The 25,456-nt window shown below is 30.7% G+C and overlaps 1 protein-coding gene across 1 annotated transcript in view; it reads left to right on the top strand.

The window, feature by feature from the left end:
• The window catches only part of LOC107446265 (Muscle-specific protein 300 kDa), a 306,758-nt gene that overhangs the window by 205,838 nt on the left and 75,464 nt on the right, over positions 1-25,456 (top strand). Inside the window, 10 exon segments of the mRNA XM_087154058.1 lie at positions 531-704; positions 2,097-2,225; positions 2,313-2,477; positions 4,002-4,328; positions 5,557-10,692; positions 11,758-12,075; positions 14,185-14,805; positions 20,050-20,207; positions 20,945-21,119; positions 24,259-24,567. Of these exon segments, the coding sequence (XP_087010184.1) occupies positions 531-704; positions 2,097-2,225; positions 2,313-2,477; positions 4,002-4,328; positions 5,557-10,692; positions 11,758-12,075; positions 14,185-14,805; positions 20,050-20,207; positions 20,945-21,119; positions 24,259-24,567 (7,512 nt within the window).

Raw genomic sequence — 25,456 nt, 5'->3', positions numbered from 1 at the left:
AACACAAAAGTTTCAAAATCATTTTAGGATGGAAAAAAAGTTGAGGTAGTTAAAAGTTTCAAAATCATAATCACTTTCAAAATAATTAAATCCCATTATCCACATAAAAGAGGCATGCAGCAAGCACCGCACCATAGCTTGATCTGTCTAAGTTAAGTATTTTTAAAACACTTGAATAATTATTAATGCTCATTTTTTTCTGATCAATAAATACAATAGGAAAATCAATAATTACTCGTCTCCTAATTCCTATGAATAAACCGCCCTTTTAAATAAACTCTAGAAATGTAAACAGTCTATTACTATTCTATTTGGTAAACGGCATGGATATTAAAAGGTTAAAATTACCAAATAAAAAGTAACATGAATGACAGTTCTGAGGAAACTTTTAGTTTTGATCATCATGCATGGGATAAAAACCATTTGTTCGGTTTTGTTGCTGAAATTAAGTTTTATGTCCGAGTATTAAGTATTTTGATTCTAGGAAAATATGGGTAATTATCTCTAAATGTTTTCATATTTATTTTCAGGTATCGATGGAAACTGCTTTACTGCAATGGGCAGACTACACGTCATCAGAAGCGAAATTGGTTAAATGGATCGACGAACATACCAAGAAACTATCTGAAGTGCAACAGATCAGTGTTCCATCTGTCACTAAGGAGAATGTGAACCAAAGACGAGCAAAACTGAGAAAAGCAGATGTAATTAAAACTTTCTTTTTCGTTTGTCAAACTTATGCCATATGCAGGGGATGCCAATTTTCTTTTCTATGTAGAAAAATTTCTTCTAGTGATAGCAACATTTATATTTTAGCATATAATGTCCCACATCACTACAAGTTAATGATTCGAATGTTCATATACACTGGTGTAAGAAGTTAAGAGAATTTGCAGACGTGGTCGATTATCTCTAGAACTACAGGACCGATTTCAATGAAATTCGATATGTACATACATTGATATAATACAAAACAAATAACAATTCAACAATTTTAATACACCCGCATGATCATGCGTAACACTCGTTGGAGTCGGAAGGTATGAAACAGCGGTTGCAGAATAAACAAAAAAATGGGTTAATCAATGGGACCACAGGGCAATTCAGGCCAATTGCCACAGAAAATTATAAACAGCCTTATTTCAAGTATGAAATCACGCCATTACCCATTGATTAACCCATTTTTTTTCATTCTGTAACCGCTGTTTCATACCTTTCGACTCCAACGAGTGTTACTCATGATCATGCGTGTGCATTACAATTGTTGAATTGTTATTTGTTTTGTATTATATCAATGTATGTACATATCGAATTTCATTAAAATCGGTCCTGTAGTTCTAGAGATAATCGACCACGTCTGCTAATTCTCTAACACCAGTGTAAAAAGCCACTTCTTTCGTGGTGTGGCTTTAAAAATGTTGGCAAATGAACCAAAAATTCTGAACACTTTAGTTTTTGACTGTCTGTCACTCTTTAAAATATTTTGCAAAGAATATGGCTGTTGGCAGTTCCACATATGCATTAGGTCCATAAAAACGTTTCAAGTACAATGAGAATTTTATCTGTTTTTCAAGATTTAATAAACATTTTGATTAAGCAAAAAGTCGAATTTCATATTCGTTAAAAAATAAAAATTATAATTATCGAAATTTATGTCCACATAGAGTGTTCAATGTGTACAGCTCTTAATAAAGGTTTCTAGAATCCTTATCAGAAATAAAATAAAAATGTCATAGATTTAAAATCAAAAACTAAGATTAAGTGAAAACAAATAAAATCATTATCAGAATCAGGCAAAACGTTATGGAGTTTATTTAAGCAAAAGAAAAGACTAAATTTGATTATCATGTCGCTTTCACATTTAAATACAATGTCGTTCAAATATTAACACTTTTTCGCAGAATGAATTAGGCCTCAGTATAAACTAACAACTAACCACCACGCATAAAGGTATAGATCACCACAATTACGCATTCTGCTTACTTAATATTTGATTAACTCCTAGGAGCATAAATGTTAAGTAGTTTAAACAATTATAATAAAATTTTAACTTCTTAATTTAATTAACATATATTGAATTTCTAAACTATTTTCAGAGTATCGTTCAAGATGTGGAATCCTTTGAACCAATGATAGAATCCGTCAACGCAAAGGCCGAACAACTCCAGCAAGGAATCACACCAGCTATCCAGCAAAAATATCAAGAGCTTGTACAAGAAGCGAAGGTATTGATGGAATTGCATTCAATGAGTGTGGAATTTTTACTGTTTCGCAATATATTACTGTAATTCAACTTTCTTTTTTACGTTTAGAATTTCAGAGATAAAGAGAAAAACGTAATGGCTATTATTCAGCAATTTCTGGACTCCTGCTTGGACGTTTCAAAATGGTTGAATACATCGAGAGAAAAAATGAGTAAATGTGCAGCACCATCTGGAGATCGAGATGTGCTGAAAGACAAAACGAGCAAAATAAAGGTAATTCATTTCGATCTTCATGGAATGCTACGTTTCTTTAAGAAGGAATTCTCAAACAGGGCCGGATTAATCGTACTCCGGGGCCCTAGGCCATTCAAATTTTTGGGGCCCCTAGATAAAAAAATTTTCTCATATATTTTTTATTTATTCAAATATTTCAATAAGTATTCAAATAAGTATTTATACATCTTTTCATTTAAGAAAGCATATTTAAAATTAAAATAAATAATAATAAATTAAATTTTACTTTATTTTATTAAATTAGAACTAAAAAATAATCATAAAACTTTGAAAAAAATTGAAAAATCATTGTTTTTCTTAATTTTGTTAAAATTTATTTTCAAAAAATCCATTTTAAGGGACAAAGCATCTCGCATTTTTCATAGGTATGTCCCAGATTAATTTTTTGACGCAGATGGAATACCGGTGTCCGTTTTAAACATTTTTTCTGGCTTTCTAATCAAAAGCGAATACATAATTTGATATTTTTTAATAATAAAAAACAGTCTAATAGTAATAAAATGTGTTAGATTATCGGAATTATGTTTGTACTGAAATACAAAATTCAAAAAAAGTAGTTTAGAATTTTTTTTCCATTCATATTCAAAAATGTATTTATAATTAATTTTGTAAATTTAAAGAAATTTCAATAAAGAATTAATTGTTTCTCTTTGATCTAAATAACTGCAAGCAAGTGCAAATTTGAAAAACTATTGTTTAGAAGTGAATTGTGTTTGGAAGATTTTGCCTTTAACGCAGAAAAAAAATACTGGTGTTGCATACTGTATATCATGTAACCATAAATTATTAAAATGCTAAATATAATATTTCCCCCTTATTTTGACCTAAATTAATACAAAATAATCAAAAAATGTTGAATTAAAATTCTGCGTCAAAGGTTTCTCAGAAGCAACTGTGTTATGTAGAGCATAGATGAAGGATTTATTATATGAGATGCTGGTTTTAAGATGTTCATAATTATATTAAAGTTTCCGTGAAAAAAATAAAAAAGAGAACTTCTTAATAACTTTTGGCGTAACGGTCAGAATTCGACGTACTAATAGTCGATCTAAATAACTCGAGGTTTTAAACTTAAAAATATATTAACCAAATATATTAACTCGAGGTCCAAATATTGTGCAAACGGTATTTTAAGTTACGAAATCAGACACAAAAATGTATTTTTATGAGTCAACATGCATTTTCTTTTGACAGATTTAAATTCTGGACCCTTGATGTAGCCGCAACGTGGAAAATATGAGTCCAATACTTTTGTCAAAACAGCGATCAAAAGTTTGGATCCTTTAATGTTAATTAAGACTGCGAATAGCAGAAACAAATCTACTGATCCAAAATATTCAAAGATCAAACATAATCATATGAACTAACAGCTGTGTTGTATTCTTGCTTCAATTATGCTTATTAAATAATGATTCACTTATGCTTAATGATTTTTAAAAACTTATGATTGAAATGCTTAATGATGCTTATGCTTAATGATTGAAATTTTTTTATTTTGTCTAGATTTTACAATCTGAATTGGATGAAGGACTTGAAAAACTTAGAAATGCTGCAAGACTTGGAGAAATCGCAAAAGCAAGTGTGGACGAAGAGGAAAAAATTATGATTGATGATGAGTTGGCTAAGCTTCAAGAGGAATATGAATTACTGAAAGAGAATATTAACGAGATCAAAATTTCCTTGGACGTTGGAGTTGTTAAATGGAACGAATATGATGAACAATATACAAAATGTTCTGAATGGCTTTTGAAAATGGAACCACTTGTTCAGTCTTATGCTAAGCCTCAACTTGACCTGCTTTCAAAGCGAGCAAAATTGCAAGAATTTCAGGTAAACTTCACTAAAGCAATCTGGCAAACAAAATAAGATTTTTTATGATTTTCACCGTATAGTTAGCTAAACTATTTTTTACAATTATAGTGTTGCTGATTCATACAGTTTTCCGCGTTTCGACTGTGTAAATATGGAAAGCCTTTGAAAATTGAAAAAAAAAAAATTTTTCTTGATATATTTTTTTAATGGTGGCCAGCATTTTTTTATTTAGAAAAAATTCCTCATTTTAATAAAGTTTTCGCGATTCCGAGTCATACCGTTCTTTATTAGTTCTTCAGAGGGAGAAAGTTACCTTATTTAGGCAACTAACAAGGTAACCACCATGGTCAGAAAGGTTTATGAGCCAGGTGTGCAATAAGCAATCTGGACGACTTAATCAGCAAATAAAATAGGATTTTAAGGATTTTCACCGTATAGTAAGCTAAACTATTTTTCACAATTACAGTGTCGCTGATTCATATAGTTTTCCCATATTTCGATTGTGTGAATATGGTAATCTGTGATAATCATAATCGATTGTGTGAACATGGTATACAAAGCAAAGCAAATAAATACAGCCCAGTACAAAATTGGCCTTATCAGGGAGCATTGTTAAGGTGAAAAGGAAAAGTTTTAAATATATAAGTCAAATTTTCTGACAGAATCTCTATATTATTAATTTCATTATTAGTATTACCAGCATGCTTTGTTTTCTTCAGCTGATACCAGTAACTAACATTGATAAAGCTGAATTGGCATTTTACCTTCTTTCTGGTCTCTATTTGATCCACTTTGTACACATAAGTGTATTTTTCTTCTTCAATGGCATGACAGTCCAGGGTAGGCCCTAGTCTTTTCAAGAACTTTCTTCCTGGCATCTCTTTTGTTGGCCATAGTCTCTTAATCATTCCCTCTCAGGATAAGATATTTACTCTTCATGACGACTTTTAATGTAACTAAATTCTTCGTGTTAGTTTAAAAATCTTACGATTCTGAAACAAATATTATTAGTGATATTATTTGTACTATTTATTTATATGCTCTCAGAAAATATAACTTAATGCTTTATTTTATAATTTTTCAATTTGATGTTTAATTATTACTTTTGCAGCTCGACTCTTAAGTTTTAAATGAAAATAATATGAAATTATGCTTAATCACCTGATATTTATGTTGTCATTGTAAATTTTTTTAATTAAAATATGTTCTACATAACTAAGACGCTAACAGGAAATTTTGTTTACAGGACCATCTACAAACCATATTTGATTACCAGGGTGAATTTGACAAACTAAACATGAGAGCTCAACTGCTTTTAGAAACTTATTCCGACTCGAGTATCTCAAATGCATTTACTCAGCTTTCAAGAAAATATGGATCACTTGTGTCATTCTCAAAGGAAGTCATGCATCAATTAGAGCACCACTTTCAAGAGCACCAACAGCAACAATGCATGTACAGCGAATGCATCGAATTGATAGATGTCTCACGAGAAAGATTGAATGATTGCAATCGACCATCAAGTAGTGTTGACGAAATTAATGCGAAACTGAGCAGCTTAAAAGCACTGTCGAATAGCATGGAACAAGCTCAAAACAAAATAAGGTACACCATGGAATTGACAGAAAAAGTAATATTAAATACTGATCCAAGTGGTACGGGTAGCATTAAAGAAGATGCTGATAACTTGAAAGCTGATTTTGAAGCCTTGTTGAAAGACATTTCACAAGTTCAAGCTGAACTGACTGAAAGACTAGCTATGGTAGGAGAATTCAACAAGACTTTACGACAATTTAAAGTTTGGCTGGATGAAATTGAAAGTGAGATAGAAGCTACTGGTAAACAAGAACTTAATTCACTCATTGAAAAAAAATCTATATTAGAAAAATATAGCACAATTTTTAAGGATGTACAAGCTCATGAGCCAACAGCAAAGCGCTTGCAGGGAGATGCTGTTAATCATCCTAATATGAAGGACGAGATAGAAAGTTTACTGGAAAGGTACAATAACTTTTTACTGATATCTCAATCTTGTACAACACAATTGCAAAAAGAAATTGAAGAGCTTGAAGAATACAAAATCATCTATAATACCGCTGAAACTTGGTTGCGTGAAACAAAATTGAACCTTCACAACATCGGGTTACAAGCCGGTAGCGTCTCAATGATTCTTGAAAAACTATCTGAATTCGAAAAACTAAAAGAATCTTTTGAGGAAGGTGAAGTATTAGTGAAAAAAGCAAATGAGTATGGGGAAAGTGCGGGAAATAACTTGGGTTATATTGGAAGAGATAGAATCCAATCAGAACTTGAACTCTTGAACTCAAATCTAGAATCTTTAAATATTTTGGTAAATGATTTGGAATCAGGTTTGAAGCGTTGTCATGATATTTGGTCTCAATATGAAGCAGCTCTATCTGAATTCCGAACCTGGGTTACAGACACTCAGAATGAAGTTAAACCTTACATCGAGTCCAATCCAGAAATTACTGATGCCGAGAGACTTCAGAAGCTAAAGGAAATGCAAAATTTGATAAAAGAGCACAAACATGATGCAGACTCTCTTAATGCAGTTTGCGAAACTTTAGTTGAAGTTAGTTCTTTTACTCCTTGCCGTGATGAGGTTCTATCGTTGAGTGGAGAATATTCCAGTTTAAATTTGATAGTTTCAGATACAATAACAAAACTTGAAAAATACATCCTTAATCAAGGTGATTTCAAAGAGGCTTGTAATGAGTTTACCCAGTGGTATGATCACAATAAAGCTGTTTTCGATAGCAATTGTGATATTAAAGGTGATCAAGAGGCTCTTGAAAACAGGCTTAAAAATTTTAAATCCTTAAACTCTAACCTTCCAGAAGGACAAAGACTACTCTCTGCTTTATGTGATTGCGGTAATAAGGTTATGTGCATTTTACCTGAAACAGCTCAGGTCACTATCAAGTCCAAAATAGACGAAATGAAGCAAAACTATTCCGAATTTGCTACAAACGTAACTGAACATACTGCTTTGCTGTCCTCCATATTGTCTAGGCTTCAAGAACTATCGCAAAATAAGGCTAAATTCAAGGACTGGCTGTCTAGCGTAGAATTAAAAGTGCCAGAAAAAATTATAACCAATGGGGAAATCGTTGAAATAAGGACTAAGGTGGAAAATTTTAAGCAAATTATAACAGATATTGAAAATCACAGGTCTGCCTTAAAAGATTTAACAAACGAATCAAATGAACTATCTTTAAAAACGGGTGAGGATTTTGAAAAGGTAAAGATTGCTGAAATATCTGAACACTTTGAGGCAGTATTAAAAAAATCAAAATATTTGCTAGAACAGCTTCAAAACGAATATTCTAACCTGCAGTCTTACAATCAAGATCTTCAAGAAATTGAAAAATGGCTTCTCCAAATGTCTTATAATTTAATGTCCCACCATTCTTTACAAATATCGAACTTGGTGAAAACTCGAGAGCAAAGTGCAAAACATAGAATCATTCTTCAAGAAATCCAGAACTATCAATCTTCAATTGATAGTTTGAAAGAAAAAGGCAACACCATTAAAGATGAATATAAGAACTATAATACGAAAATAGTTAATCAAATCGAACAGCAAATTAGCAATGTTCAAGACAGCTATGATTCTCTTTTAGCTACAGCAGAAAGTATTCAAGCTCAGCTTGATGACGCATTGAATAAGTTTAAAATTTATGAGGATAGTCTATTACTTTGTGAAAAACTTTTAGGCGAAGCAAGGCCTTTTATAAGTTCTGGTTTAGACCCATCAAAGTATTCCTCACATGAAGCTGTTGACAGGTATGAAACTTCAAAAAAGATTTTAAATAAACTTCTAGATGGTAGAGAACAGCTTCAAAATGCAATACAAGGGTGTGTTGAAGCCACTTCCTCAATTAGTCGACCGTCAAGTCCAGATGTTGGATTTGCCTCATCACTACCTGAGAAAGAAATGCAAATTAAAATTCAGTTGCAGGACTATATTGAGCAGTTAAAGGCATTTTCACTTTCTTTGGAAGGCCTGATAAGCGACTGGGAGCGTATTAATAAACTTAAACTAGAAATTGAAAAATGGATTGAAGAGAAAGAATGTTTCATTAAATCCCTCGAAGCCAACCCCATTTCTTTCAGTGTAGAGTCTTTAAGCAACAGGCTGCATGAGATCGAAGAGATTAAAATTCAAATCACCGAAAAGGAATCCGATATAGATAGCGTTGAAAAAAGAAAAGGAAAATTCAAAGAGGTTTCCAATATTGGAATCTTAAAAGAGAAATTAAAGAATCTCTCTGCTCAAGTAGATAGGTTAATGAACAAGTATATATCTCAGAAATTAGCTATTGAAGAAATGAAAGTTATTTTCGTTGAAGTTGAAAATCAGATAAAACTATCTGATGAAAAAATTGGTAATATTGAAAATCAAAAAATAGCCTCTTCTCAAAAGAAGCAATTATTACATCAATGTTCTGAAGATCTGAAACTGGTTGATTTGCTGATTACAAAACTGAAAAGTATGACCGATAGCTTGAGCAATGAATTGTCTTCGGAAAGTCAATCAGATATTTACAACAAAATCTTTGCCATCGAGAAGCGCTTAGATGATCTCAGAAATAAGTGCTTACGTAAAATAGAAAGCATCGAGCTTGTTGAGACAAATAAAAGCAAATTGCGTGAAGAACTTGCTTCCATTCTAGAATGGATTAATGAGAAAAAACTGCAAATGAAGACATTACCAAAACCTGGATTTCAGAAGATTACCATTGAGAACACCGTGCAAGAAGTGAAATCTATTCAAAGAGAAACACAGAATAAAGAGATTGTCATGCAATCGTGTGAAAAGAAAGTGGAAAATCTGTGCACTAGTGTAGACCAGAAAGAGACTGAAGTTTTGCTTCAAGATGTGCAAAGTATGAAGACCAAGTTCGAAGAATTATGTAAACTTATAGAGTCTGAATTGGAAAAAGTGAACTCTCATCTATCCAAATGCTCTCAGTTTGAGAAAGAATTGAATGAAATTAAGCAATGGATTAGGGAAAAAGAACAGAGCGTAAATAGAATGGAATGGTTCTCGGGTAAATCGGAAGAACTTTTGGAAACAAAATCTCTTTTTACGTTAGAAGAAACAATAATAAAGAAGTATGAAGAAAGTGAGATCTCAAATCTTTATAAATCAGCTTCTGATTTAGAAGATTTATGTAACGGTGAAGATCAAGTTTGCTTAAAATCCCTTCTTGATGACGTTAAGAGGCAATTAAACCATCTGAATAAACTTTTAGAGAAACAAATAGATGAAATCAATAAGATGATTGAGAAGCAAAAACAATTCAATGAGTCCTTAGAAACCATTCAATCCTGGTTAACAAAGGTAGAGACAATAGTATCAAGTAATTTGCGTTTGGATGCCTATTTAGAAGTTATAGAGGAACAGAAAGAAACTTACAAGTCTTTAGTAGAGGAAAGTAAAGAAGTTATAGAGGAGATCAAAAAGTTCCAACACATATCTGAAGTAGTCGAAAAGAAGATGAGAAATGCAGACAAAATAAATCTTCAGAATAAAACGAAGACCCTTAAGGAAAAGCATAGACGGTTGGAGGAAGCCTTGCAAGAACGATTGTTGTTAATTGACGAAGCGATTTACCTTCAGAAAGAGCAAAAGCAACAGCTTGAAGAAAGCTCAAGAAGATTCGAAGAGATAAAAATGGAAGTTCAAGATTTAAATAAACCTCTTGGGTTATCTTTATCGGACATAGAAACTGTTTTACAAAATTATGAATCTATTTTTCATAGAATACAAGATCTCAAAGATAGGTTGCAAAGCATACAGCCAGTTCCAAGTTATGTTGATCAATTCAATACCTTGATATCTAAATATGAGGAATTGATGCAAGAAGTCTTTGACAAACTTGTAAAAACAAGACAGTCCTATGCAAACAGAGAACAGTATCACAACCTTATTAAAGAGATCAATGAAACAATCTCAAACTGTAGCGAGACTGTAACTCGAATTAATGACGACAGTATTCCACCTGATGAAAAGCTTACAAAATACCAAAGTGTGTTTGAGGATATATCGCAATGTGAAGCTCAGCATATCAAAGCTAGTGACAAAGGGGATCAGATTGCAAAAGAAGGTACAGCTAGTGATTGCAATAAAATTATGGAAGAACTGCAACAGTTAAAGAAAAGGCTTAACGATTTGAAAAGGACTGTAGTTAATCTGAAAACCGAGCATGAGCATCTCATTGCAGAACAAAAGAAATGCGTACAGGAATTAGATTGTATTTTGGAGCAAATGAGGAATGGTGTTGCCAGTTTGCAATCTCAGCCGATGTTGAATCTTTCTTCTCAAAGTGTTCAGAAGGAAATAAATAAACATAAGGTATGTATTTCCATTTCTGTGGATTTTAAAGGTTACCCCCAAAAAAATGCAGAGTGCTTTTCTTTCCGAATTATTATTGGATATGATGAAAACTTAGTATGATAAATGCTATAAAATTCGTTATCTCTATTCGTCGTAAAAAATTTATTAAAAAAAAAAACTTCTTCGTATTTCCGAAGATTAACATTAAAGTTCTGAAACATTTTCTTCCTGCAAAATTAAGTCTTGTCTGTGTGATTTGCATTATTTTTAAATTAGAAAAAAAGTGAACTCTAAAGTTTCTTGATATCATATAAACCAAGCAAAACATAAAGATATATGACGAAATCTTATAATTTAAACACCAAGATACATTAAGCATTGATTATAAACCTAAGAAACTTTTTCTGGAAAACTCGTCGAATTTTTTTCTTGAAGAAATCGCATACTGCTTCAATTTTATTTCTACCATATTAAATAGAAATTTAATCAACTGTGTTTTACATAGTTTAGATGTCATAAATCATCATAAATCGAGACAATTTGCGACAAATGTTATGTTTCCCAGGTTTATTACTTATATTCTCTCTGCCAAATAAATAAATTAGTTCATACTCGGAAGTGTCGGGGTACGCTGCTTGAGGCGCTTTCCTATCATGAACTATTTCTTTGTGAGCTTCTAAACAGTTAATAATAGGGAAGCACCTCTAACCGTGTAAGATAACATTTCCTGGAATGTGACCTTATGCAATTTTAATCCTGATGATGTGCCCGAACTCCCCTAGAAGCTTATTGCAACATTTACGCGACCCCCTGTTATACATAATTTTTTTTTAATTTATACATTTTGTCAAAAAATAGATTAGAGGTGTCATTTAAAAAAAACACTACCCAGAAAAATTAATTTTAGTTGTGAAATCCCCGCACCCAAATTAATCAAGATATAGTATTTGTATAAATGCAACAAAAATTTGTTCCCAAGTATAATGAGCATAAATGCATTAAATAAATGTGTCTGGATTGTCTTATTTTTTATTTTCCCAAGTTATTATCAATGGTACTCACTAAAACTCTTTATTTTTATAGCATCTTTCTACAGAACTGAGCGAACGTTTGAATGATGCTTCCACTCTTTGTCAACAAATTGAGAATGAGGTTCAGGTCAGTTCCCTTCCGGCATCGATTCGAGAACAAATAGAAGAATGCCTTGTTCTGCAGCAAACTTTACCTATAATCATTGAAGAACAACTTCTCTATCTGAAGAATGCCTCTGAAATGAGAAAAGAATTTGAGAGTTTAGTTGCCAACCTGAAGAAGTTCTTGGATGGTGCAGAAAAATTACTCGAACTCTCTTCCCTTGGTGTAGACTTTTCAAGCGTCGACAGTAAACTAATGGATCTTCAGGTAAATGTTATTTTCTGATTACCCATAGCCCAACACCTTTAACGGGCAAACCCTTTGAAGGGGATAGAGCGATCGCTTCCCAAAGAAGTACAGATTCGAATCTCAGCGATGGCTAATCAATTCGAATTTTTCACCCGGCTCGAACCGACCCTAGTGCTGACGTAAAATATCTTAAGCTGTAAACTGTGCATAGGTTAGAGTCCTCTTGCCGTTGGACTAGCCATAGGAGGTTTCCGTGGTTCTCCATGCAATTATATCTATGTTCATTCTTCTCTCCATGTAACGCAAATGCGGGTTAATTCCATCTAAAGGTCCTCTACGAAAACTAGTTAGCCTCAATGCTTGCTCCAGGAGCTCCCTTGTCTTCTGTGTTGGACTCAAAATCGCAAGTCTACGAATTTATACTCAGATAGCTGTAAGCCCAAATATTCATTGACTGTCCAACGCCGGTAATGGAATAAGATAAATTCTTTGGTGAATTTGCCACCCTTAGGTATACATGTGTCACATAATCTAGAGGTATTCCCGTGATCTTTTCATTCTTTTTTTTCTATGTATATACTTGTCATCAACACAATTTAATCAGCTGATATAGACTACATCACAACATTTCCTACTATTACAGTATGGTTGCTACAATTCAGTATAGCCGTTTTCGGCTCATCTGCAATTGAATTTGACATTTTTTCCAATCCTTTTCAGGAGAAGACTATATGTCTCACTCAGATACTTAAAAAGGAAAAGAAAACAGTGTATAATTATTTAAATTTAAGCATTTATCTTGTATATACTCCTTTTACCCTAACGTACAAAATCTCATTTTGTATGTGAAATAATATAGTTGGTGATTTTTCTTTTAAAAAACTGAATTGATGTCAAGCAGAAGATAATCACTTAATTTAAATGTTAGAAGGAAAAAAAAGCTCATATAGTTTTGTTGCACACTTTAGGAGATACATTATAACTGAGCGGCTTTTCATAAGTACACTTGGTGTTCTTAGAGTCAGACCGTCATCATATGTTAGTATCGTTCACCATATTCACATCACTATAATTCATAGAAAACTGATCTTTCCTTCCAATTGATCATTGTATATTGCCTTTTTATGTCAACATAAAATGCACCATTGCAAACTTTTCTCAATGACGCATTCGTGCGTGCTTGTACAAATGATATATTCCAGCTTAAGTGCATCACGCAATTGCAGAAACACTTGCTTCCTCGAAACTCCTCATCTTGTTTGGGGGCATCAAATACATTCTGTTAAGGCTTATAATTTTTAAAAAAAAACTGTATTGTTTTAGTTTTGGATGTAACCTAGCGTAGCTCTTGTAAATTTGGGCTAATAAAAACATTTCAATATCAAAAACCAAAATAAATTTTAACTTGTTCCCTAAATTGCACTCTAAATACATACAATAAGTAAGCAATAAATTTTACAAAAAACTTAGAACATTTTCTAATTTTTTTCCCCTCGCGTACTATACCATCTTCATCTTAATTCGGAATTCACAGCCCCAAGACAACCTTAATGAATTTATTTTGTTGGTTTTTATGTTTTGCTTTTCCTTCTGTTTTACGTCACATGCATTTTATTTATATTGAGAACTTGACACCCTAATCTTTTTTGCTTTGAGTTAGGCGCAGAATAGTCGCATCCAGCTTTTGTGCCATTTGACTCTTCATTTAAATATCATTACCGTCTAAAATTTTCTGTATCTAAAGTTTTCATCAGAGACAAATTTTATGAATATTTTGAAAATGGTTTTGTATGTATATTTTGGTGGTTGTTGTATACTATAACGTAGTTAAAAATATAGGAGAGGAGAGAAAAAACTGTCTTAGTCATTAATTTAGCCACTCATTTAAGGTAGCATTTTTTTTGTTGCTTCTCGATACTTTTGTTGTATGTTTGTATAAAATACATTGTTTTAAATCGAGTACTTCAAAGCTACTATTTTGCTTCAATACGCTTATAAAGCACTTAATGCTGTGTTTTAATTGAATGCTTTTTTTTAACTTTTTATTAATTTATACTTTTTATTTTAGTTATTCCTGTGGTCTTATCTCTCCTAATAAAACTTATTTTCAAATTTGTGTCTTTTCAGAGATATTTTGCAGACATAAGCTTCTACGAAAACCAACTAGCTGAAATACAAAAACTATCTTCTCAAATACGTCCAAATTTGGTTGAAGATCAGGTACCTGTTTTAGAAAAGGAAATTGATACCTTGAAGAAAAAACTGAACGAGATAATCAGTTCGGCTGACAACATAATTACCGACACAGAAATCGACTGCATATTGTGGAAAGAGTATACTGAACTTTTAAATAAAACCTCGGAGAAATTGAAATCACCAGTTCCGCAAGAGAATCCAGTGAGTGTTTCTGCTCTCAATACCTCCATCAAGAAACTATCAGATCTTCTTCGCCAACTTCAAACTGATCAGGCACTGGTCAATGATCTGAACGAAAAAGCGAGAGTTCTAGATCGCCGGGCTAATAAATTATCATCTGAAGCTATAAACAATCAAATATCAAAGATAAACTCTGAATGGCAAGAGCGTTTGTGTCTCGTAGAAAATCTTGTTTCGACTTTTACTGATGTTCTAAATCAGTGGGAAATTTATTCTGAGGTGGACAGGAATGTGCTTTCTTCTCTTATGGAGCATGAAAGAAAATACGATGAAATTGTGTCTACTACTGAAGTTAAAGAAACGCATCTAAAGGTTGGTTTTATGTATTTCACAGTTTGCATTTATCTTCGTTTAAAGCTCTGTGACGATGTCGCCTTTTGGTGAAGTGTCTAAGGCTTGAATTCTATTCTTGGTAAAACCCTGAATCGTTTTTGGTTAAACCATGATAGTGTTTTAAATTAGTCTTTCTTTCAAAGATTCGTCCAAAAGGGTATTATTTCTATACAGAATATTCAGTAATCACCACGCTGAAGATAAATCTTTAGAATCCTTGTCAAAAATGAGGTAAAAGAAGTATACAGACATTAGGGGTCTCAAGCTAATATTGTATTTAAGAGAAATCTTGTTGTATCGAAATCTATCAACTCACAAGGGGGTAAGGAAGGATGAAAAACTTCGAAACCAATTTGATTGCTTGGGGAAACTTGGAGTCATTTCTAAAAATCACCTTTTCAGCCACTCTCTGTTTCTTCTCTTCTTTCTAATTAAGACAATCAGACAGGTTTTGATGTTTTCAATGATTAATTTGATATAGTTCTTAGTTTATATATATATATATATATATATATATATATATATATATATATATATATATATATATATATATAAATTACGAACAGGAGGGCCCCTGACAATTTTATGCCCCCCCCCCCCATTTCTAGATAAGTTCCTGATGTCAGGTGGGTAAAAATAAGCAAAACCCTTCGAAATTCTAAATTATTGGTCTGGTTTTGTCGAAATTTTTCTTTTTCAATTCTGTGTAAAAAAAAATTTATCGAAAACAATTCCTTATTTATCAAAAGAGTTGTAAGTTTGTAAGTAAGTTGTAAGTTTCTATGTAAGCTTCACTCCTCTCTTATATCCTCCTATATTATATTCCTTTCTCCCATTCTCAAAAGCTCGAGGCTCAAGATTTCCGTCTTTAACCACTTTTACGGCACGCAGTTTTTTTCCTGAAAAAAAAACTATATTAATTTTGGAAATACTAAGTAGCGTGTAAATATTTCACAGAATCATTCATTTTTTCCACACGCTAAGAAAGGGGTCGCGATGGCTCAGGTTATAGAGCGTTCGCCTTCTAATGAGGTGAACCGGAGCTCGAATCCGTCAAAATATCGTCAGTGGTAGACGGATCATAGGTTAGAGTCCCCTTACCATCAGGCTAACCGTGAGAGGCTTTCGTGGTTTACTTCTCCGTGTAACTCAAATACGGGTTAATACCATTAAAAAGTCCTTCACTAAGGCAAATTTCTCCCCATACTAGATCCAGAAGTTCCCTTGTCTTCTGAATTAGTTTCAAAATTACAAGGCTACGGAGTTGTACATTAGTAGTTGTAAACCCAAAAATTGACTCGGCTGTTCAACGATTGTTTTAAGACAATATAAAGAAAAAACGCTAAGAAAGAGCTGGAAATACGAACTTTCCCTTTAGATGTTTAAAAATTATGACTCGTTTATTTTTCCAAATGTTATGAAAGCATCAAAAATATAAACGATTTCTTTTAATAATTGAACTTCGATGAAATGAATGAACTGAACAAATTAACTTTTCTTTCCATCGAAACTATGTGTCTGAATGGGTATATTGTGTCGACACTTTAAAATTTTAGTAATTTGATATGTAGTTTATTTCATTCCGGATAGTATTTCATTTCGCCTTTCTCTGAAGCTTTCAAATGAAGTTTTCGCTTGTATAAACGGTTGCACGTATTATTGTACTAATTCGACATTTATCATATGATATTTAAATTGTTTGACTTCACAATCACTATTTTGAAACTATTTCGCGTTTTAAGAGTTTATTTTGTATTTATTTTATTATAATGATAATGATGTAATTATTTACATTTCGGATACGCATTAATCGCCTATTCCTGCTTTGGAGTATATTTTCATCATTTCTGCAATAATAATAATAGTATAAAACGAAAGTTTGCTTTTAATGGATGTACAATGCTAATGACATTTTTGATTATCTTTATCTTTGTGCTTTTGTAGCATTTATTGCCGATTATGCCATTTGTATGCCGATGATTCAGGGAAAGATACGCTAAAAACAAGATTCTTTCATTTTTCCTTTCACTTCTTAAGCTTTGATTTGTTTCATTTAGAAAGATGTAGTCATAGAGCTAGAGCTTTAATTACAAAAAATACAAAATTCCACCGCTGTTCTTCAATTACTAATCTAATGGTAAATACAGACTAATATTTACAAAAATTAATAAACATAAAATAATGAAACTGAGTTCGACGATTGTCGTACCGCAAATCGCAGGTTAATTAATTTTTTTATTTATTTTTAATCTGTTTTACCATTTTATTTATATTCATTTTCACCGTTCTCCTTATTACTTTCTTCTTCCTTTTTTCCTTCCCTCAATTCACTCATTCTTTCATTAACTCATTATTAATTCGTTTGCACATTCATTCCATCCAATCACAGTATTAAAAAATTATAAAATGATATTTTGTAAACTAATGTTTTATAAAAATAAGTAGTCGTCATTTTAGTGGAAAATATTAAAAATGATAAAAGACTGTAAGCAATTTATTCTTGGAGAAAGTTTACGAGAGAGCACCAATCACAGTATTAAAAAATTATAAAATGGTATTTTGTAAACTAATGTTTTATAAAAATAAGTAGTCGTCATATTAGTGGAAAACATTAAAAATGATAAAAGACTGTAAGCAATTTATTCTTGGAGAAAGTTTACGAGAGAGCACCAATCACAGTATTAAAAAATTATAAAATGGTATTTTATAAACTAATGTCTTATAAAAATAAGTAGTCGTCATATTAGTGGAAAATATTAAAAATGATAAAAGACTGTAAGCAATTTATTCTTGGAGAAAGTTTACGAGAGAGCACCAAGAAGTAGTAACTGAATAACAATTTTTAAAAAAATATTTTTGAAAAGTAAAAGAAAAATGCTTCAGTGAGAGGCGAGATTTTTTTTTTCATGTAAGAAGGATTCAGAAGGTAAAAACTCAAAAATAAAATAAAATTCCCTAAAATTAAAAATTTAAGTAAACTAATTAAAAAAATACTTGAAAATGTTCAAAAAATATCCAATAAACTCATAATGGGAAAAGTTATAGATTGAAAATTATAGATTAAAAAGTTATAGATTATAGTTAAAAATTTATTGTTAATGTTATAATTAAGTAAAATATAGAAATCTCTCGTTTAGTGATTGTAAAAGCAAAATTCTCTTTCACTAGGCTAAATGGAGTTTAATATATTCCATATAAAATAAATTACATAATATAAAATAAACTATATAGTATATGATAAATTATATTTTAAAGAATATATATTGTATAATATGTTGTATAATTTATTATATAATATATATCTTATCATCATACATATTTGTTTTATTTTCTATTCGCTTCCTGTTGCTTGATGTGTCTAGCTTGTGCAAAGTGGGAGCTACGTTCTTTTTATACAGCTAAATAATTTTTTTCCTAAATACAACTAATACAGATTTTTTTTTAATTTTATGCCATCTTATAGAATTTTGTAAATAAAAATCTAAAATACAATTCAGCTTAGTTCAAAATTTCAAAAGCTTCTCTTCATTTATTTTTATAAATGTTTCTAGCTGAAGAGTACACCTTTTTACTTACTGGGATTATTTTCAATCCTTCTGGTTTTAGGAAGGAAAAACAAAAAGAAATGCGAATAATTTTTTATTCTTTAAACGTTGAACCATCATCGCGTATTTTTAAGCATGACGCCATGATCATAGACACGGAATTATTTATCAGATAAAATTAGGACAATAATGAGAATTTTTTAAAAAAGAAACACTTTTTCTAAGATCAAGGTCGCCCACTTTACACTTTTTTATTATCATACATTCTAACTCCAATTGATCAACGACTTTATGAGAAATTTACGCAATGAAGAACTCATCCTACGCTAACATTTTATCTTTCGCAGAGACAAAAAAGAAATCTCATTCTTTTTAATGGGTGCTTAAAGCGACGAGTTGTTTTCTATTTCATTATTATAATCAACTGCACAGAAAAACATACTTTCTTTGGCGTCTTATTGATGTTCAACAATTTTTAAATACTCGATTGATGCAAAAAACCCGCCGTTTTTGAAAAATTGAATTTTGAAAGATTAGTTGTGAAGATTAAACCTGGAATGTTGAGGAGTATTGGGAATTTTGAAAGGAAACAGAACTAATCTTTTTCCAATATGAATGGAAAGATCAACATATGCAATATTGCAGCTGGAATGTATGGAAAAAAGTAGCATTTGCAATTGAGCAGCAATTCAGTTGCAATAATTTTCAATGTATTTTTTTTCCTAAATCCTTCACTTAATTATCTTAATATACTTTATTGAAAGTCAATTTTAAATTTATGTCCCGCAGTGGACTGATCATTAAGACACGGTTCCCAGCAGATCACCGAAGTCAAGCATCACTGGCTACGGTCAGTGTGCGGGTGGGTGACCACTTGGATCAGTCTGCGTAGGGACCGAGGGTGTGCGGTATTGGTCCTCGTTAAACTGTGCTACCGTAAAGTGCTCGACTTCGCGCGCAGGTCGTCGGGCTACCGAAGCGGGGGTGCCATTCCCTCCACAGAGGATCAAAATTGTGATGGCATGTCTTCGGATCATCCTCCGGGATGTTTCCCAGACCGTCGCCAATAGCCCATTGTGCAGCTCTAGTGCGACGTAAATTAACAACAACAACAACAACAACAATTTTAAATTTAATATTTTTAAATTAATTAAAAAAATTGTAAACTATAATTATTTTTAATTTAAATATTTTTCAAAATATATCTAATAAGAAATGTATATTAAGAAGATAATAAAAATAAAGAGAAGAAAGAGGTTTATAATCGAGTTGTTATCGAATAAATCGAGTTTTTTTTTCCCCACCCATTACAATTCTTTAATTTGAAAAAGAAAAGAAAGAAAGAAAAAGGTAAAAAATTAACTTCATATGTGATGTATTAAATTTTATCACGGTATTAAAAACGTGATCTCAAATTCTAAAATATACGTTTTTAGACTAAATGGCCACCAACTCTTCAGAACGTTTACCGTCGATCATGGACTTATAAAATTTATCTTTATTCTTTGAACTTTCGCTTTAGACACACTCTCTAATTTAAGCGATTGCATCACGAGGTCAACAAAGTTAGTAGCCAAACTTTTGATTGGTTGACCGCAAAGTGACGTCTAATATTTACTTTTTCTTCTCATTTCTGCGCGAGAGTAGAGTGAATGTAATGGATTGTTGTTCTTTTTAGGAGTTGAAGGATGAAGTTAGGAGAACCGGTGATGCTATCAATAATTTGTTTTCCCTGTCATCAGACATTCTTTTATACTTAAATAAAATTCCAAATGGCCGAGAGGTCGAAACACATATTAGAAACCATCTTACAGATATCAAGAAAAGACATGAAAGGTAAAGTTTGTCTCTTATATTGCATGCATTAAAGTATTTATGGGAATTTATAGACATTTCAATAAACTTTTATACCTTGTGTTTTGATTTTTTAATCACATTTATTTTAAATTGTTACAACCCTAGCATATTTTTATGCTGCATAGAATAAAATTATCTTTATTAAATTGCCTTAATTAAAAGAAAAAATGTTTGCATCAAAACTTCTATACCATAGAACTTTCGAACATGCAATTAATGTGGAACTATTGCATTTGCATGTCTTTAAAAAGGCTTATTATTATTTAGTAATTGAAATCAGTGTATTTTCTAATATTTAAGCACTGTACTCAATAATTTAATGAAATCCAAATATTTTTACTATATAATTACCTAATAAATCTGTTTAATATGTGATTTGTTTTTTAATTTTTTTTTTACTTTTGCCTCTTTATGAATGAATGGAAGAAGCAGGATTACCCATAAACATAAACTTAGCTACAAAATAATGTTGCATAGCTTATGTTTTAACATTTATAAATAGTATTTAATTTATTAATAGTTTAAATATAAAAGTGTTTGAAAAATTTTAATTCATGTCAATACTTATTTTTAAATTCAGGTTTATCAGTGTTTTTATCAATTCTTATTTATCGTGTATCTTTGTTTTATTTTAAAAGTCATTTCATTAAATTTATGCAATATAAATTTATAGTTGTGAGTTATTTCAATACATTTTCATTTTTATCTTAATTTAGGTTATTGCTTGAGATAGAGACTAAGCAAAAATTAGTTGCTGAAGAAAATGAAGTTCTCGAAAAATTGAAAGCAGAAATATTGTCATTAACTGATGTTATTCATAAAATAGAAGATCGAATCAAGCTTCTGGACTGTTATGTTGATGATCTTGACTGTATTGATAAAACAATTACAGTAAGTTATGACATGTTTCACTTAATTTTCTTGAATGAATTATGTGAAAAAGTATTGTATTCATTAAATAATTTATACTTAATGCTAAATTTTTGATCAATGTTTATAATTTGATTAAATAGAAATAAACACTTAAAAGTTTTTTAAGTACAACTTGTGTTTAGTGAAAATGGAGCACCTTAATAATTTTCAATCTATAAGTCAGATTATCATATTCTAATTATGAATCACATTGATTCTAAAGGATAACCATAAATATATTAATTAATTTGTGCTAACAATTAAATTAAATTAATTAAATTAATAATTAATATTTTCAATTACTAAATCAAATTAAATACACTTTTTTTGGTTAGGCATACCTACCTTTTTTTTTCTACAGATATAGATTCTGCTCCCTCTAAATAGGAAGAGATAGCCTATAAAATATGGTCCAAATAGTTTGATCAAGAGAGTGATCCAAAGTTTGGTCTCTTTATTTATTTAAAATTTTGCTTATTTCACTATATGTCAAGCATTTAAACTATTCAAAAACTTTTAGCACTAAGTTATAATTTTTTTTTTATCCAATGGTACTTTCATGTACTAGTAATTTTTTAATTCTTTTTCGTTCATTGCACTATAGATTTCTGTGGGCCTTGTCTTGTTGAACACTATTATTTCAAATCTCTTTGTTTTTACCCTTAGGTTTCCAATTGTTAGTTTTCATTTTTTAGAACTTTCATGTTATCTAATCATCTTTTGAGTGTTCCTCTCGCTCTCAAATTCATTCATTTTGAATTTTAAGATATTTCTCATCCTCATATTTTCATTCTTTCTATATTCTGCAATCATATGCAATTCCAAAAATGCAGCTAAACATGCAAAAAATAAACATTAACTTTCAAGAGCTCTCCAGATGAAACAAATTGGTAGTCTTAGGACTACCTCCGTATTTTTAGGGTCAACAATCCAAATCTGTCAAGAGAAAGACATGTTTATTCAGAGAAAGTATGTTTTGTATCTGATTTTGTAACTTGAAATATTGCTTGTACTCATAAATTAAGCATATTTAAAACCAATCTCTCAAATCATTAAGATTGCAATTTAGTGTGTGATAATCTGATCATGAGATCAAATGTTATTAAAGTGTTTGGTTTTTTTCTTGTGCATGCTATACAACATCACTGATAATTTTAAAAATGCTTTATTTATAAATATTAAAATATTTAAAAAAATTCATACCATACTATTTGAAATTGCTTATATTCTAAATATTTATTATTGCCTACATATCGACTATAAAATAATTTGTTTTTGATTTGCTTTATATTTTATAGAATTATTATTTTTGTATTATATATCAGTCATGTCTAATAGTTTAGCAAGTAAATACATTATAAAAATATTCTGTGTGCAAGAAAGAAAAATGAACAAATTCTGAAAAGCTTTATTTGATAAAACTTCAGCTTTTACTTCATAAAATATAAAATTAAAATTGGATAATGTGTCAGGTCTGAAAGACATAATGTCTCATAATTTATTATTTTGACAATATAATTATAATATGTGATATTTAAATTTTTATTAGCATTACAATTTACTAAAAAAAATTTTTGTACATTTATTCACTTACTTTTTAAATGTAATTAAATGAAGACAAATCATCAGCTCCAGGGTTGGCAAATTTTTGTCAACTGGCAGTTTTATCCGGTTTTAACTAGAGTTATATTCGTCATGTCAAAACCCCTTTTTGACAAGGGTCAAAAACCCAAAATTTTAGTGTAAGGATAATTATTAGCTATTATAAATATGAAGTATTTATAAATAAACATACCTATAAAATTATAAATGATCAATCAATTATGTTCTTGAATTATTTTGATACTAAACTTTCCTTTTGACAAATACTCTCAAAAACCGAAATGCTTGTGTAGAAAATATTAAATAACTAGGAGGCTTCGCCCCCTGCTCTCTGACGCTCGCTAACCCCCGGAACTGCTTTCGCAGTTCATTTCGGAATGCTTCGCAATCCGATGCTCGATTTGCTCGCTCATTGTATGCGTTCTTAACGTCTAGCTTTTGTATACTTTTTTGAACACTGAAGTTCTGAAAACTTTTCACTGTAGAAAAGTCTAAACCTGTGCATTTCAATATTAATTGCAAACAGTTCACATATTTTTCTTAATCACACTATTCTAAATTTCAGTTGTTGAGAAAAGTAACTGTTGTAAATTTTGTTTTAAAGTCTTTCCCACCAGAGGGCTAAAACCATGTGTTGTAAAACAATATGAAATAATACTGAGGGCCGGGTGTAAAGCATCGGCTTCGATTAAGATAATTTTGTGAGAATTTTTTTGATAATTCAGTGAGAATTCACCGATTAGACATATGATGCTCACTACATGCTCTTGCGCGCCGAAGTCTATCAATTAAAACGTATTAGCGTTTTATATAACATGGATTAGCCATATGATGCTCACTACGTGCTCTTGCGCGCCGAATCCTATCAATTAAAAATGAAAACTGTTGCCAGCGCGAGAAAGAAATATCATCGGTTTTATTGATACATACATATATATGTATTAGCGTTTTATATAATATAGATTAGAAATAAAAAGGTGTAAAATTGAAATTTATTTATTGGCGAACACTTTAATTTTATTTAATCTGAAAAAACCTGCCTAAATGATAACATAAAAAAATTGTAATCAATATTTATATTAATAATAATTAAAAACTCATAGTTCTTACTTGTAATATAAACCTAATATTTATAATATGGGTCTTAAAGTATTAAGATTACCATTAGAAAAACCAATGAATAGTTTCAATAATTTTTGCAACATTTTTTTGAAATATGATATATAATATAATATAAAGTTGCCATTTTCTTTTTATTTATGTTATTATTTGTTTGTTTTTATTATTAAAAGTTTTTTTAGTCATTATTATTAAATGTGAATAATTTAGTAAATTCTTAGTTTGACTAGCATAATGTATGCAATGTTTCCATTTTAAAAAACTGATAGACTGCAATCAAATTTCATATCTGGCCTTAAAAATAAATTTTAGATGTGCAGTTATTTGCAGTTTTTCTTTTTTTTTAAATTTTATGGCTGAACTCTAAAATTACTAAAAAGCTTTTTATGCCTTATAGGAAATACAAGAGGAAGTTTCCACAGTAACTGAGACGGTGAAAACTGTAACTACTCGTACTAAAAATTCTTTTAGTGAAAAGAAATACGAAATTCCAGATTCTGTTACTAAAGCTCTTTCTTCTTTGGAATTGTTATCAGAATCCACTTCTTCAGCTTTTGAAAACATGGAACGAGATTATAGAAAAGCTAGAGCTATTCGCTTAGATTATACTGAGGCATTAGATGCAGTTGTAGAGTGGCTTAAAAGAGCTCAAGAACAACTTCAGGATAAGTCACAGTTGCCTGAACCAGCATTGGAATGCATTACTGTAAGATTTATTTTTAAAAATTATAAATATTCATATGAAGTAGTTAAAATATTTTATAAATATTCTGTGAAACCTCTGTGACTGGCCATTCCTGGGACCGAGAAAATCGTTTCCTTGCAGGAAGGGTACCCTAATAACCAAGTATATCACCTTAAATTGTTTTTTGAATATTTTCAATGATGTAGAAATAATTAAATAGTCTACAATAACTATCTACAAAGATATTTATTTATACTTTAAAAAATGTTTTTTTTCTATTCAAAAAAATATATATAAGAAAAGTTTTGATATAAATACATAATTTTAGATGTACCTATAAATAAATTAATATAAATTTCTTATTAACACAGATATTCAAGTTAGTCATATGATACCGAATAAGAGCTTTTAGACCTAAGTCTGTTTCAGTTATTAGGTTACCTTCTGCGATTCATAGAAAACAAAAGAAATCAATGCTTACCTGTAAGGTAGGAGAACCTATGGAATTGATCTGTTCACAATTAATCATCTATTAAGTGTCTGAATAATTGTTTCATTTATATAAACACCTCAAAGATTATATTTCTGTTCTCTTTTTTTTAACCCAACTGTGTTAAATACAGTCCTCAAATTTATGAAAAAATGAAAGATATTTTCAGTGGGGAAGAAGCATTGAGAGTATTTAAGACTTCATTTCAGCTTGTGAGGTCTCATAACCTGAGTCGCCCAGATGAAAAGATCAAAAGATGCTGTCCAAATGAGCAGTATCATGTTCTTTTCTTTCTTCGCAAAAATACTGAAAAAAGATTGATTCTTTAGTAGTGAAATAGCTTAACGATATTTTTAGTAATGGATAAGGCAAAAAATTCACATGCTTTAAAAATGTTGAAAAGTTGCCTTTTTTTCCTGC

Source organism: Parasteatoda tepidariorum, chromosome 10 (genome assembly GCF_982258835.1).
Source record: "Parasteatoda tepidariorum strain Cologne lab strain chromosome 10, Ptep-v5.0, whole genome shotgun sequence".
Classification (NCBI taxonomy): Eukaryota; Metazoa; Arthropoda; class Arachnida; order Araneae; family Theridiidae; genus Parasteatoda; species Parasteatoda tepidariorum.
This window is presented reverse-complemented; position numbering and strand designations above follow the sequence as displayed.